The 15,851-nt window shown below is 33.4% G+C and overlaps 1 protein-coding gene across 1 annotated transcript in view; it reads left to right on the forward strand.

Annotated features, from left to right (window-relative positions):
- Nucleotides 1-15,851, forward strand: part of LOC140162637 (uncharacterized) — a 62,770-nt gene that overhangs the window by 30,403 nt on the left and 16,516 nt on the right. Inside the window, exons 6-8 of the mRNA XM_072185915.1 lie at nucleotides 3,189-3,358; nucleotides 12,858-12,948; nucleotides 15,143-15,192. Of these exons, the coding sequence (XP_072042016.1) occupies nucleotides 3,189-3,358; nucleotides 12,858-12,948; nucleotides 15,143-15,192 (311 nt within the window). The remainder of the gene's footprint in view (nucleotides 1-3,188; nucleotides 3,359-12,857; nucleotides 12,949-15,142; nucleotides 15,193-15,851) is intronic.

Below are 15,851 nucleotides of genomic sequence, written 5' to 3' on the forward strand. Positions count from 1 at the left end.
ACACTTGAATATTAAAAGAAGCTGGCCAGAGAAGTTTCTAAATTTGATTACCATTACGATACCTTGTTTGACGAAATTGGACCTATAGCTACATGTAGCTACAAAATTCCAGAATTTAGGTAATTTAGTGTTTCTAGAAAAAGTCAAAAGAAATGAAAAAAAGTACTAACATTACCATTAAATATCTCCTTTGTTTAAAAGACCAATATCTTGGAAAAAACCTTAAGTAACATATTTGCAATAAAATTAATTAAAAACCAGATTTCTGCAGTGTGCATAAAGGAGAGAAATTCACTTACATGTATCTGGTTTCATAAATTTTGCTGATTTGATTTTAACTTGGCAACATGCAAAAAAAAAAGTCTATGGAGTTAAAATGATGTAAGTCAACAATGCTCTTTTGGAATTGGAAAAAATTAAAACTTAGTAGGCATGTTTTTCATACCCATCTACACATCTTGTATCATTTTCAAGCAAATCTGTGTGACACCATCATAACTACCTTAACTCTAAGATCCCGGTTCAAGATATACAATGGTAGGGCCACGCTGGTAGCCAATACCTATTGCACCTGCAGTAAAAAGCTGCAACTTATTGTTACGGTTTTAGTTCAAGTTTAAAGTTAGAAAGTATTTCAATCTGGTTTTAAAACAGGTGTTACATTTTCAAGGCCTATAAAAAGTATCTCATTTTGTCTGTCACCCTGTGTATGAAATAATTTATGCTAAATCCTATAGTCGCAATTTAAATTTGAGTCTGTAGAAATTACAGCTGTCTGCAGTAATTACAAAGGGTAGTCTACTGATATGATATAGCTCTGTCTGGGGCAGTGTCAAACGATGTACAACAGCATCCATCATAGACTTGGTTAAAAATATTAATCTGAGCATTTGTCCTCATCTTGATCTATAATGTGGAAAGTGAAACCAATTCATAATTGCACATAATTATTTTGTGTCACCATAGCTATAGTATAGAAACTGAAATTTAACGATACATGTAAGTTAAACTAAATAGAAACAAATTGTATTAAAATATGATTGAAAATCTGAAGAAGTTGTTTTACTTCCAATAGAAATATTAACATGATTAATATAATCAATAAGTTTTACATGCCTTTAAACCATAGATTTGTTTGCAGAAGTTTCCTCCTTTGTGTTCCATTTTTGAACTATTTTTGTATAGATTTCAGAATTGTGCAATTTAATCATGTATGGGAAATCCCAGCTATATAGGCCTACTACTTGACACACACAATAAAATCATTCAACCAATTCTTAGCATATGCATACTGGGTATGTCTTATACTCAGCATGCTGTAAAACATACTGGCATGTATTACCATATTAGTAATTGTTTACATAAGCCCTAAATTTTGGACCTAAAAAAAGGCTAAAATCTGGCAAAATATGTTCCAAACTGGCTGAGACTAAATAAAGACATTTAAAGGTCATAATTTGGACAACAAAAAAACAAACAAAACAGGAATTCCTGTCCCTGACACATTATATTGTATTGGTCATAATTATTGACAGGAAGATTACATGAAATGTTATCATTTAGATGACCAAACGGTCAGTATTTTTCCAAAATAAACCAAAAAGGGAAAGGATATTCTCAGGGTTTTCCGCTACAAATCACATGGGTATGTATAACTTCTCATTTTGGTTGTACAGTTCACTAGAGTGTAAAGAGGACAATAGGTCTGATCAATTATTAGGTTTATTCTTACCATTACACTTTACTTCCTGTTTAAGGGTATTTCCCAGCTAGTGTTAGTCAGTGAGAATGCATTCATGGCATGAATAAGACCTTAGTACTGGATGGAGGTATAAAAACACTGCAATTTACTACAATTGTAGGTACTTTTTACTCAAATTGTAATATCTGGGGTTTAATTCAAAAGCCTGAAAGTATTTGAAAATACATATTATTAACATGCCCAAATGTGTTTTGAAAGAGCACTGCATTTGTCATAAAATCTATGTTTTCATGATTATTTCCAGATTATAAAATTTCGAAGTTTATTATCAACCATTAATTGTGGAGCACCTTTAGGCTAAAAAATAATTTAAAAAATAAGATGTTTGTTTTCTTTGAGTGCTCTAAAAACAAAGATTTAAGATGCATTTATTATTATTTTTTTTAAATGTGTCAGGAATTGATAGTAAAATGAACTTCAAGTTGCAAAGTAGGTCAATTGTATTTACATTAATTGGCTTTCAACATGTGTTATTGATTTCAGAAAAATATTTTACTTTATGACAATATTTTTCTTATGCATTTTAAAGATGCGCAAAGGATCATAATTTATGTTTGGTAGTGAATTTGTGAACATTATTTTCATTGTTAAAAAGGAATTGTAAAAGGATGGTAAAAGCAATTTTTACACCCAAAATGTTTGGTCCACCATACAATGTACATTCACATTTCCTAATAATAAAAATTACATATTATTAATCTAGAAGCTCTCTCGATTTTTTTAATTATTTCCTTAAATTTGTTTTATGGCCAAAAATAAGAAATATCCCAAAATTGGTAAAAAATGGAAAATATGCAAATTTTGACCTATTTCCATCCATATTTTGAAAAATAAGCAAAATTTCAAAATTAGTAGTAACTAGATTTTTGACATTTATATCTGTGTAAGTGATTTTGGACCTTTTTCAAAAATAAGTATTTTCTTTCTTCAAATTTTGAAAATACAGTATACTGATAATAGTAATACTGTAATATATTTGTCTTTACTACTTTAAAAGATATATTCCCGCCAACCGGGATCCTGCATGAATGCAACACAAATTGTATCCTGTCAAGAACATTTTGTTTATGGGTGCAAACTTTGTAGTCCAGTTTAATAGCTCAAACTGTAAGGTGCTTTACTATGGTGTGTGATGGTTCGAATCCCTGTAGTGTCAATCTCTGTTCTCATGGAAAAATACCTTACTGGTAATTGTCCCAGTCCAGCCATACAAAACTTGAGATGTTGATCCTGGCTGCGCTGGTTTATGTATGTCGATTAGGGCTTGCGCTGATCTCGAACTTCCCATCCCTGGAATGGTTGATGGAATGATTTGCCATGACCTTGCAAGGGCTCTTGGCCCTGATTTCATTATAAACACAACATCAATTTTCAAATTTCTCTCTTCGCATGATTACCCTTACTTAGCATTGTGCTTTTTTTTCAGACAAGGAATGCATATGATTTTTGGCAACAACAAGACAGGATTCGGATCAGTGAGCTGATCAATAAATTCTGGTACTTTGCTCTGCCATCGCCTGCTAGCAGTCTATGTAAGCCTTCATATTGGGAGAGTATGCATGAAGAATACACTGATTTGATGCACAAACTTATCAGGTATGTAGATCAGATCGTATCATTGTTGCCTTGGTTTTCTTTAGTAGATTGTATTCACTTGATTTTTGAACAAAGAGTGTCTGCTAGAAATAATCTGGGTGATATAGAATCAAGTTAATTAATTAAAATTGATATTTTGGTGTCTACTATAATAAAAATTGGAAAAAACAAACTAGTTCGCATCTGACGATTCTGTCAATCAAACTCCAGCAGAGTCTGTGATTAGTTAGTATTGCGTATCTCCCCTTGCGTATCTATGGTGGGGCCTTCATTAGTTTAAAAGCTATATTAACCAATCATAGGCTGTGAGGAATTTGATTGACAGGATCATTAGAAGATGACTAGTTTCTTTCTGGGGAATATGATTGATGGGATTGTCATATGGGAACTAAGTTTCTTTAATTTTGGCTTTTATTGTAGAATTATCTGATGTGAAATAGAATCAATTAATTTAAAATAGATATTGTATTGATGAATGTATTGTAGATACATAGGTTTTGCATAAAACTTGAAACAGAAGCAGTATGGGATGGAAACAATCCATTAACAAGGTAATTAATTGCTTTGTTTCAGTTCCACGTACTGTGTTAACCTACTCTGTCAATAGTTTAAAGACTACTGAACAGAATTAAAACAATTAATTACTTTGTTTGCAATTGTGATTGCACAAACAAGGTAATTCTCGCGATTCCAAATACAGCGCGCCACCTACGATCACGCCTGGCTGATCTACTTCACGCAGAGCATCATGGGTAAAAGTCGACATCCATGACGCGTCGACGATGATCGACCAAGGAAACGGAAACGAGTGTTGCTATCGATTACTCCAACCACTTTTGTTTATTTACGTTGATGATGATCAGCTGTTGATTCGACGATTTTTTTTCCATTTCTGCCTCCTTTTTAAAGTTAATTTCGACAGTCATGGTTTAGGCCTACCTCTGTGAATGTTCAGAGTGTTAGGCCTATTCCCACACAAAATAATGGGCATCAATTAAACCCTTATTTTCAAACTTTTCCGAGGCGCTTGGGAAAATACTTTAGGCTCTCGTTTACAAGAAAAGAAAACACTTTCAGGTCTTTAAGCTTTGTTGTAAAGTAGGCCTATAATAGACTTGATTTAAAAAAAATATGATTGGGGATAGGCCTACTTAGACCCTCATGCATATATCCTTTTAAAAAACAAATTTTTAAGCCTTGTTTGTTTTAAGTAAACGGTAGACCTAAATCTCAATATTTAGAATAACGAAAATTCAATACATATTTTAACAGCATGGACAGCGTAAGGCATTTTTTTTAATGTGTTATTTTTTCTGCCTCCTTTTTAAAGTTAATTTCGACAGTCATGGTTTAGGCCTACCTCTGTGAATGTTCAGAGTGTTAGGCATATTCCCACACAAAATAATGGGCATCAATTAAACCCTTATTTTCAAACTTTTCCGAACCCGATCCGAGGCGCTTGGGAAAATACTTTAGGCTCTCGTTTACAAGAAAAGAAAACACTGAAAAATATGATTGGGGATAGGCCTACTTAGACCCTCATGCATATCCTTAAAAAAACCAATTTTTAAACCTTGTTTGTTTTAAGTAAAGTAGGCCTAATTCTCAATATTTAGAATAACGAAATATTCAATACATATTTTAACATCATGAACAGCGTAAAGCATTTTTTTTTTAAATACGATTAAAACGTTTTGAATTTCAAATGTACTCTATTCCTATTCAACCATCTACGGTTAAAACTCGATGTCAAAAATGTTGATGTCTCTGTTCTCTGATCGACCATCTAAGCCTATAAACCCGATGTCAAAATGTCAATTTTCGAGTTTGGGTAGGCCTATAATAGCAATGCTTTTGATGCAAGACAATTTCAAATAGGAAATTTAATCTAAAACACAAATTCGTGCCTTTTTTTTTATTTCTTGTTTGGATAACCTTTCCCATAATTATTACCATGCGTGATATATGATCAAAATAAAAGCTTTTGGTTTCCATAAATGTTTTGAACGCTGGTCTTATTTTTATTTTTATTATTTTTTTCCTAGGCCTATAGATGTTTTACATTTATAACCTTTTTACAAACTTTAATAGATATGAATTAATTGTTTTAAAGCATTTTCGTGTGACATTTTGAAACGCTCTTTGTAGCATGATGTAGGCCTACTGTATGATCACGAAAGGTCGTAAATTTAGAAGCCATTTCCTTCTATACCGTATTGCCCTATAAACAAAACACTTTGGCCCCAATGTATAATGTCGGGAGAAAATATATACTTGCACTATTACAAAATTAATAAACCTGTTAATTTTTAAAATAAACTCTCGTGGTGCAATTCTGTCAACAAAATTACATAGGCTTAAGAACCGGGGGCTGGGGGCTCAGCCCCCTCAATAAGCCTACCTTTCTGTATGAATAGGCACATTTTCATTTAGGCCTATATAATGGCCTCCAAACTACATTGTTAAGCATGTTAAGTTATCTTGTTTTTGTCAAAAAACATCAACTGCAAATTGTCCCTTATTGTACAGTATATTCTTCACCGTAAATCGGTGTGTGGGGGTGTGTGGGGGGGGGGGGGTCCCGGTTCGCCCCTTCAGTCTCAAATGAATTATTAAAGGGGAAAGATGAAATAAAGATGGTATGACATGCAAGAAAGCGGAAGTAAAAATAAAATATGAAAAAGAAACATGAATTAATATTAAAATCGGGCATGACAATTGTCAAATTTAAACCTTAATTGTGACACGATCTGGTTCATGGGGGCCAAAGGAGGCATTTTTGAAAATTGTGTTACTGTAATTATTATACATTACACGTATAATATAGGCTATTATTTTAAACCGAAAGCACCAAAGGTCTATCTAGCATACTTGGTTCTAAAGTTAAGAAGTTGTTTCATGCATATTTTCTTGATATGCCTTAAAATAATGATCTTTTAAAATTAATGTAGGCCTACTCTTTTGCAGTTTGAAACTTTCTTCATCTTTATTATAATGCTAGAACTCTATGAGGTATTGTTGAACTTAGGCATTAAAGTCTCAAATTGAAATATTAACAAAAAATAAATGTTATTTTTATGCGGTAGGCTATGCCTACAAAGTGTTTTTTATTGTGATCGTAATTTTTTATTGTTTGATTGTAGCCTTATATAATTAAAAATACAAATTTAGGCTAAAATAAAATAAGGACAAATCAAGCAATTACAATAATAACAAAAACGGCAAACCAATGTGATGCATGTGTAACAAAATTTGGGCCGAGTAATTAAGACAAAATTAGGGTATTTTTCGCACGGAATTTTGACGGTTAATTTAGATAACAAATTAAAGGAACTGTATGAGTGTGACTGCAGTATGATTTTAAAGAGGACTAGCCTGTGTTTAGGGAGACGTATGCTCCGCCAATCATTAAACTTGGTCATTTTCTGTGTGGTTTGCCTGAAAAACCTTAATGATCTCATCCCGCAAAAATATAGGGCTGCTAAAGGACATGTCTTGAGCTTTCCAAATTTTCTTGTTTATTTATCTTTTCAGTATGGTGTCAAATCCATCATTTCTGCAATCATGTAAAACCCTGCATTGTTAACGATCAGCTGTTTCTTGATGTGTATTATTTTTATGTTATTATAGTGTTATGTGCCCTGAAAAGTTTTTGGTAGTATGCGCCCTTAGTGTAAATTCGTAAGGTCATCAACTTTGGTCACTAATTAATATTATTTTGTTTGGCTGAAAGTTTTATGATTGTTTTTGGTTGAGGATCATTAAAAATATTGATCTAATTGTGTATACAACCAATTTATTTAATTAATAGCAATCAGTAGAATTTGATTATGCATTGTTTTGTTTTGATATTTTGAAAGTTTAGTAGTTTTGTTGTTTGGATAAGTTTTGTTGTTTGGATATGTCATTTATAAGGACATGATTATGGTAGGACTTAAAAATGTTCTACAAAGTGACAACATTGCTAAATTTAGAAACATTTTATTAAGGTCATCACCTGATCTTAGTTTATCTATTATTTTGTGTTTTTACTTCCTCATAAATGTGTTGGAAGTGACAAATGTTGTTTTCATTTTGGAAGTTTACTTGTATTGCAAATTATTTGTGTTTCTTTCCTCAAAAATGCATGAGTTGTTCCAAGTTCAGTCAAGGTTTGTTTACATCAATACCCCAGTCATGCTTTAAGACATGTGCTATCCCATAATAATGTTCTCTGCCTGGAAACTGATTATGTAATGTAAGTTGACCTTTCCACTTTCCAGTTTCATGTTTGCTCTTATTTGCATAGGTCACCCATCTCTTTAACAAGGTCAATGCCGCTCAGTGCCTATGGTTATTATACGTTTTGGTGATAATTAAATTCGTAGTAGAGATCATTATAATTAGCATAATGCTCCCTTTGTTTTTGACCTGGTATGTTTGTCAGTCTAGCTCTGGTCTCCAACATGCCAGCTCCTTGCTAGACCACCTCCACCACTTTGTAAAATAAATATATTGTTGTCAACAAATAGCTCTGTGTCATCTGTATTATTCTTCATTTTATCACCAAGTAGTATCGTTTTATATCAACATCAGTTTTTACAATGGAGAGTTTATTAAAGAGATTACAGCAACTGGAAAGCAAAGTTAAAGAACTGGAAAATAAACTTGTGCATCAGCAGCCTTGCAAATGCAAGAATCCAAAGACAGTGAATGTTTCTTCGACTTCAAGTGTTTCTGCCTCACCTGATAATACACCTGTACCAATAATTGCAACAAATGTTGAGGGAACTGTGAAATGGTTTAACGTGACTAAAGGGTATAGATTTGTTACCAGAACAGACAATGCAGAAGACATTTTTATTCATAAATCAGGAATTGCTAAACCGAACCCTAGACACAAGCGTGCCAGTGTTGGACAAGGTGAAATTATTGTCTTTGACATTATCAGTGTTTCAGGAAGGACTTCAGAAGCAGTAAATATAACTGGACGTGATGGCAATTGTGTCACTGGTAGTAAATTACCCACTAAACATGCCAAAACAATTCCTCCAAATGGATCATCAGTGTGCAAAAATATACAACTCTCAATATCAAGTTCACCAGTTGAAGTTCTACATGTAAGCACTTCACCCACCCCAGCTGTAGACAAGTGTACAGGTAGGCCCATGGATTCATCACAACAACTGAATTTGGACATATCAACTCCGCCATCTGGGATGCCCATCTCCTCTCGTACTCCGTGCAATTATATTTCTTCTAAGGCAAATGACTATCATCGTGAACCTGAACCACAACGTGTATCATCAGAATCTAAAACTCTATTCGGTCTGGAGGACATTTGTTTCACGATTTCCATCTTCGCCACTATAAATATATGCCAGAGACCAGTTAATAACATGCTGAACTATAAAATATACAGAATTCATTTTTATACTGACTTTTGACTGAAAAATCGGACTATAAATTGCTTTTATTTGTGATATGAACTTGTGATATATACTTTTGTCTTGTTTGTGGAAAGAAAAGGTTTGTTTTGTTTGTTTATCTTAATGTCTGTTCAAAATAGTTTTGCAGCTTTGAAGTGATCCAAAATTTTACTTCAGATATGACCCTGTTTACATTTTGGATTTATCTTTGTTTATTTGTCTATGTGCACGAAAATGTTTTGGTGTAAAACCACGCTAAAACTAGCCAATTTATAGAGTGCGAATATTTGCACTGTTTATTTATTTTTATTAATATCCAGAGGGACTTAAAAATCCCGGCCCACGCCTCCTCATTTTTCGGAACCTTATTCTTTTACAAAATGGTGTCAGAAGTGGGATGAAGTTTTTTTTTGGATAGTATTGTTTTGTTGTGTGGGATGGGTTGGCAAAATGTGTAAAGTGACATTGTTTTCATCGTTTTTATACCTTTGGAAATATGTAGAAATTTATATGCTCATTTATTATTGTGTACTGGTTGGTGCTGTTATCATTTATATTATGTCATAACACTGATCGTTAACTCTTGTTTTGTTTAACCCATTTTTTTTAAAGTTACATGATGTGTAGCAGCCCAAATTTTGTCCCTTTTTGGTTGGTGTCAGCGTTTTTTATGCCGGGCGGCATCGCCTTTGTGGGGGCTCTGTAACAAAATTTGGGCGAGTAATTAAGACAAAATTAGGGTATTTTTCGCACGGAATTTTGACGGTTAATTTAGATAACAAATTAAAGGAACTGTATGAGTGTGACTGCAGTATGATTTTTAAAGAGGACTAGCCTGTGTTTAGGGAGACGTATGCTCCGCCAATCATTAAACTTGGTCATTTTCTGTGTGGTTTGCCTGAAAAACCTTAATGATCTCATCCCGCAAAAATATAGGGCTGCTAAAGGACATGTCTTGAGCTTTCCAAATTTTCTTGTTTATTTATCTTTTCGTATGGTGTCAAATCCATCATTTCTGCAATCATGTAAAACCCTGCATTGTTAACGATCAGCTGTTTCTTGATGTGTATTATTTTTATGTTATTATAGTGTTATGTGCCCTGAAAAGTTTTTGGTAGTGTGCGCCCTTAGTGTAAATTCGTAAGGTCATCAACTTTGGTCACTAATTAATATTATTTTGTTTGGCTGAAAGTTTTATGATTGTTTTTGGTTGAGGATCATTAAAATATTGATCTAATTGTGTATACAACCAATTTATTTAATTAATAGCAATCAGTAGAATTTGATTATGCATTGTTTTGTTTTGATATTTTGAAAGTTTAGTAGTTTTGTTGTTTGGATAAGTTTTGTTGTTTGGATATGTCATTTATAAGGACATGATTATGGTAGGACTTAAAAATGTTCTACAAAGTGACAACATTGCTAAATTTAGAAACATTTTATTAAGGTCATCACCTGATCTTAGTTTATCTATTATTTTGTGTTTTTTACTTCCTCATAAATGTGTTGGAAGTGACAAATGTTGTTTTCATTTTGGAAGTTTACTTGTATTGCAAATTATTTGTGTTTCTTTCCTCAAAAATGCATGAGTTGTTCCAAGTTCAGTCAAGGTTTGTTTACATCAATACCCCAGTCATGCTTTAAGACATGTGCTATCCCATAATAATGTTCTCTGCCTGGAAACTGATTATGTAATGTAAGTTGACCTTTCCACTTTCCAGTTTCATGTTTGCTCTTATTTGCATAGGTCACCCATCTCTTTAACAAGGTCAATGCCGCTCAGTGCCTATGGTTATTATACGTTTTGGTGATAATTAAATTCGTAGTAGAGATCATTATAATTAGCATAATGCTCCCTTTGTTTTTGACCTGGTATGTTTGTCAGTCTAGCTCTGGTCTCCAACATGCCAGCTCCTTGCTAGACCACCTCCACCACTTTGTAAAATAAATATATTGTTGTCAACAAATAGCTCTGTGTCATCTGTATTATTCTTCATTTTATCACCAAGTAGTATCGTTTTATATCAACATCAGTTTTTACAATGGAGAGTTTATTAAAGAGATTACAGCAACTGGAAAGCAAAGTTAAAGAACTGGAAAATAAACTTGTGCATCAGCAGCCTTGCAAATGCAAGAATCCAAAGACAGTGAATGTTTCTTCGACTTCAAGTGTTTCTGCCTCACCTGATAATACACCTGTACCAATAATTGCAACAAATGTTGAGGGAACTGTGAAATGGTTTAACGTGACTAAAGGGTACGGATTTGTTACCAGAACAGACAATGCAGAAGACATTTTTATTCATAAATCAGGAATTGCTAAACCGAACCCTAGACACAAGCGTGCCAGTGTTGGACAAGGTGAAATTATTGTCTTTGACATTATCAGTGTTTCAGGAAGGACTTCAGAAGCAGTAAATATAACTGGACGTGATGGCAATTGTGTCACTGGTAGTAAATTACCCACTAAACATGCCAAAACAATTCCTCCAAATGGATCATCAGTGTGCAAAAATATACAACTCTCAATATCAAGTTCACCAGTTGAAGTTCTACATGTAAGCACTTCACCCACCCCAGCTGTAGACAAGTGTACAGGTAGGCCCATGGATTCATCACAACAACTGAATTTGGACATATCAACTCCGCCATCTGGGATGCCCATCTCCTCTCGTACTCCGTGCAATTATATTTCTTCTAAGGCAAATGACTATCATCGTGAACCTGAACCACAACGTGTATCATCAGAATCTAAAAACTCTATTCCGGTCTGGAGGACATTTGTTTCACGATTTCCATCTTCGCCACTATAAATATATGCCAGAGACCAGTTAATAACATGCTGAACTATAAAATATACAGAATTCATTTTTATACTGACTTTTGACTGAAAAATCGGACTATAAATTGCTTTTATTTGTGATATGAACTTGTGATATATACTTTTGTCTTGTTTGTGGAAAGAAAAGGTTTGTTTTGTTTGTTTATCTTAATGTCTGTTCAAAATAGTTTTGCAGCTTTGAAGTGATCCAAAATTTTACTTCAGATATGACCCTGTTTACATTTTGGATTTATCTTTGTTTATTTGTCTATGTGCACGAAAATGTTTTGGTGTAAAACCACGCTAAAACTAGCCAATTTATAGAGTGCGAATATTTGCACTGTTTATTTATTTTTATTAATATCCAGAGGGACTTAAAAATCCCGGCCCACGCCTCCTCATTTTTCGGAACCTTATTCTTTTACACATGTTTATAAGTAATGAGACATTAAGAATCTTTTTCAAATTTACTTTCCCTTCGTGCAAAAAAACCCCATTTCTAGAAAATGTAGGCCGATTACAAAAACGCAACACCTATGGATGTTCTTAAGTATGCTGGTGTTATATTATTATCGTATTAAACAAACAATAAATTCAGAAAGAATTAAAACAATTTATTCTAATAATAACCAAAATAAAACCTATGCGTTTTCCATTAAAAAAGGACAGGCCTAGGCCTACTTCGCATTGACTAGGCTCGCGCGTATCGGGCTGAAAAGCATTGTAAAGTTTAAAAACAAAAAAAAGGCGGTTTTAGAAAATGTATAACAAAAAGGAAACACCTAGTATCAACATCAAGTTTGCGGGTTTTAGAAAAGGACATCTGTGAATATCAAACTGCAATATTTCACTTCAACACAGAAATATTTTTCAAAAAGTACTATAAAACATTGTGTTTTTAGAGTAATAATCACAAACATGGTCAGCTATGCATATGGTTGATGAAAAAGGATGTCGACCCCAGACACGGGAAATGCCAATTTTCACTGCTGTCGTTGGTGGCGCGCTGTATTTGGAATCGCGTCAATTGCTTGCTTTCTCTGTTCTGAATGTTATTGTGTCAAGTAGTTTAAAACCAAAATGTAAAAGTAACATTTGTTATAAATTGAAAGAAATGGTTTCCCCCAAATTGGATAACTACAGCAGAGTTGGTTCTGCAATAGGCACATTATTTTTACATCTGTTGGTCTGGAGTTTTATAATAAGGTTATTGAAAATGAAAAGACCAATGTAGTATTGATCATTACTTGTGATTGTGAATTCAATACAGATACGACAAGAGCCAAGCCATGAGTACAGGTTCCTTGTTGTCTTCAGCATCCCGCAGACTTCTCAAGGAATTTGGGCTTCGTTTTGGAGTGGTAAGTGATTCCATATGTGTTCAGGGTTTATGTTGAAATATTAAACTTTTTCATCAGGATTTCATTGTTAGTGGAAAGATTGAGTTCATAAGGGAAATCTACTGACAAACTTACTGTTTCTCCAGACACAATTCATCAGATATCCAGTACCTAAAGTGCCTTTCTTTGGATTCATTGTGTCATTGCCTTTCTGAAAATATATGGTCATTTTCACAGTAAAGGGTGTAACTTTTGATTTTTAGGGTCAAAATTTCAAACCACTTAAATATGTTTCTGTTTACTGAAATCATGCATAGGAGCAACTTAAATTCCAGTAAAATAATGTTTCAAGGCTTAAACCTTTTGATTTCTAATAAAAAATTTGACATTTCCATAACATTTTGGTTAAAATCTAAGAAAAAATGTATTTTACATAAGCTCAGAAAATTATGACATGAAAGCTGGAATACATGTGAAATCCCATTCCAAAGTAAGTCAACAGATATAAGTTACATTTTATACCATGTTTTGCTATGTTTGTAATTGCAGTTTTGAAAATTTTAACATAAAGTGTCATTTACAATGAAAATTTCCCAACCTTAAACATATTTTTTAAGTTTTAATTGGGTTCCTAAAATAATTTGAATGTCTAACTTCATGTACAAATACTACTTGATAAAAGGAACCTCCCAGCCAAGTTTCACAGAAATTGGAGTTATATTTTAGAATTGGCAATTAAAGCGATTTGTGTTTCGGAGGCTTCAGTTAACAACACAGGTGATCATAAAAGTAAAATATTTGGCTAACTACTGCAAGATGACATGAAAAAATAGGTAAAAAATATCACAATTACCAATTTTCATGCTTTGCTTCTAAGTATTGAATTTTAGTTGTGACAAAAATTAAATTATCACAGCAAGTCATTTTTTTGTTTCGGAGGCTTCATGTTAACAATGGCTAAACACTGCAGAAGTAGTTTTTTTGAAAACAACACTGTTGGGATCATCTAAGCTGTTATTTTCTTGTGTGTATTGAATCAATGATTCTATGTGGCAGATATTGTAGATTTATAGCATGTTAACTTTTTCACCCATTTGTTTAGTATGGTGTTTTTTGCATGTGAAGCCTCCGAAACAGGCTTTTTGGGTATCAGTATATTTTTCAAACATTAACCATAACATCAACATTTTTTTAAATTTATGACATTCTGCACATATCAAGTAACAATTACAATGCAGATATCAGTATGAAACACCAATTTAGATATGCATAGATGATAATTAATCTTATTGTTGTTTCGGAGGCTTCATTTGTTTCGGAGGCTTCAATTGTTAACGGAAAGTTTGTATTGGGTCCCATTTTCAAACGGTGATATATATCTCCACGATTTAAAAACAAGTGACTTGAGGATCTACTTTGCTACATTTTGAAAAATAGATTGGATGAGCTCTTTTATTTATATTTGCCCAAGCTTGCTGAACAGTTTGTTTCGGAGGCTTCAAAAAAGTTAACGGAAAATCGGCTCTTTGAAGTCAAGATTTTATAAAAATTTTAAAAGCTTGCAAATCGACTAAGTTTTGTTACCCATTTCAAGTTAAGATATCAACTGTTATGAATCAAGAAGAAGTGAAGAAATAACCAAGAATTATGAACCAAAGCTATACCCACAAAGTTTGTTAACAATTGTTAACGGAAAATGAAGCCTCCGAAACGACAAATATCGAAGTCCGGTTCTCAAAAATACAGGGCTGTTCACAATTAAATCTAATGTGGCTGTGTTTACTGAACATATGACCATACTTTCAGGATAAAAACAATTATCCATGAACTAGCTGAAGAAAACACAGGGTTTTACAAAAATGTTACTGTTTTTTATAGTTTTTCAAAATGGCAATATTAAGTACATTTAAGCCTGCTAAAACTGAATGCAGTAACTCCCAAAGATGATTATGCTACCCAAGATAGCTGCTAACTAGATGACTTATGTGGCCAAAAATCATGGAATTCTGTGGCTTTATTAGAACACTACGGATCAAAATGTTAAAAATCCAAAGTTACACCCTTTACCGTGAAAATGACCATATACTTTTATATATTATTATACTATTATCGTTATGTTTAGATATACAATAAAAATCAATATCTAAATTACTGTCTCAAGGAAGGCACACCGTCTGTATAGTACAATAGACTTTTTGTCCATCTTTCAATACAGGGCGAGTTATATCGAAGAATTGCGTACTTGGTCTACCTTGCTGAAAAAGAGTAAGTGTATGAGGTTAATAATGATTAAATGCAGGCTGATTTGATGACACTTCCTCATGTGAATTTACATGTTCAAGGTGACAGATCAAATGTGATGAGATCAGATTCACTTATTCTATGATCAGCTCAGAAAACTAATAGACGGGACTCATAACATTGTGGATTGATATAGAATGACGTACACACAGCTCAGGCCAACACCTATGTGGGCGTAAGTTGGGACTTTATAATGCAGTAACAAAAACAAATAATTCTCCTTATTACAAGCTGATCATAGTATACTAATAGGTTTTCCTTTAATAATGAATGCAATATAAGGATTTTACTGTCACCAAAAATCACCAAGGAGATGAAAACTGGAATACACCTATTATTGGGTTCAGAGTTCTAAAGTAGTATGTCAAATCAGTAGAAAAAGACCTTAATAAGGTCCGCACACATGTGTTTGTCCTAGTGATAAATGGAAGCTGAGACCTTCAGAGTACTTGCTTGGGAGAATGAGTGGATAGACGCATAAGGTCCGCACACGTGTGTTTGTCCTATTGATAAATGGAAGCTGAGACCTTCAGAGTACTTGCTTGGGATAATGAGTGGATAGATAGATGCATAAGGTCCGCACATGAGTGTTTGTCTTATTGATAAATGCAACCTGGAAATCT

The sequence above is a fragment of the Amphiura filiformis genome, chromosome 1 (genome assembly GCF_039555335.1).
Source record: "Amphiura filiformis chromosome 1, Afil_fr2py, whole genome shotgun sequence".
In the NCBI taxonomy this organism is placed as follows: domain Eukaryota; kingdom Metazoa; phylum Echinodermata; class Ophiuroidea; order Amphilepidida; family Amphiuridae; genus Amphiura; species Amphiura filiformis.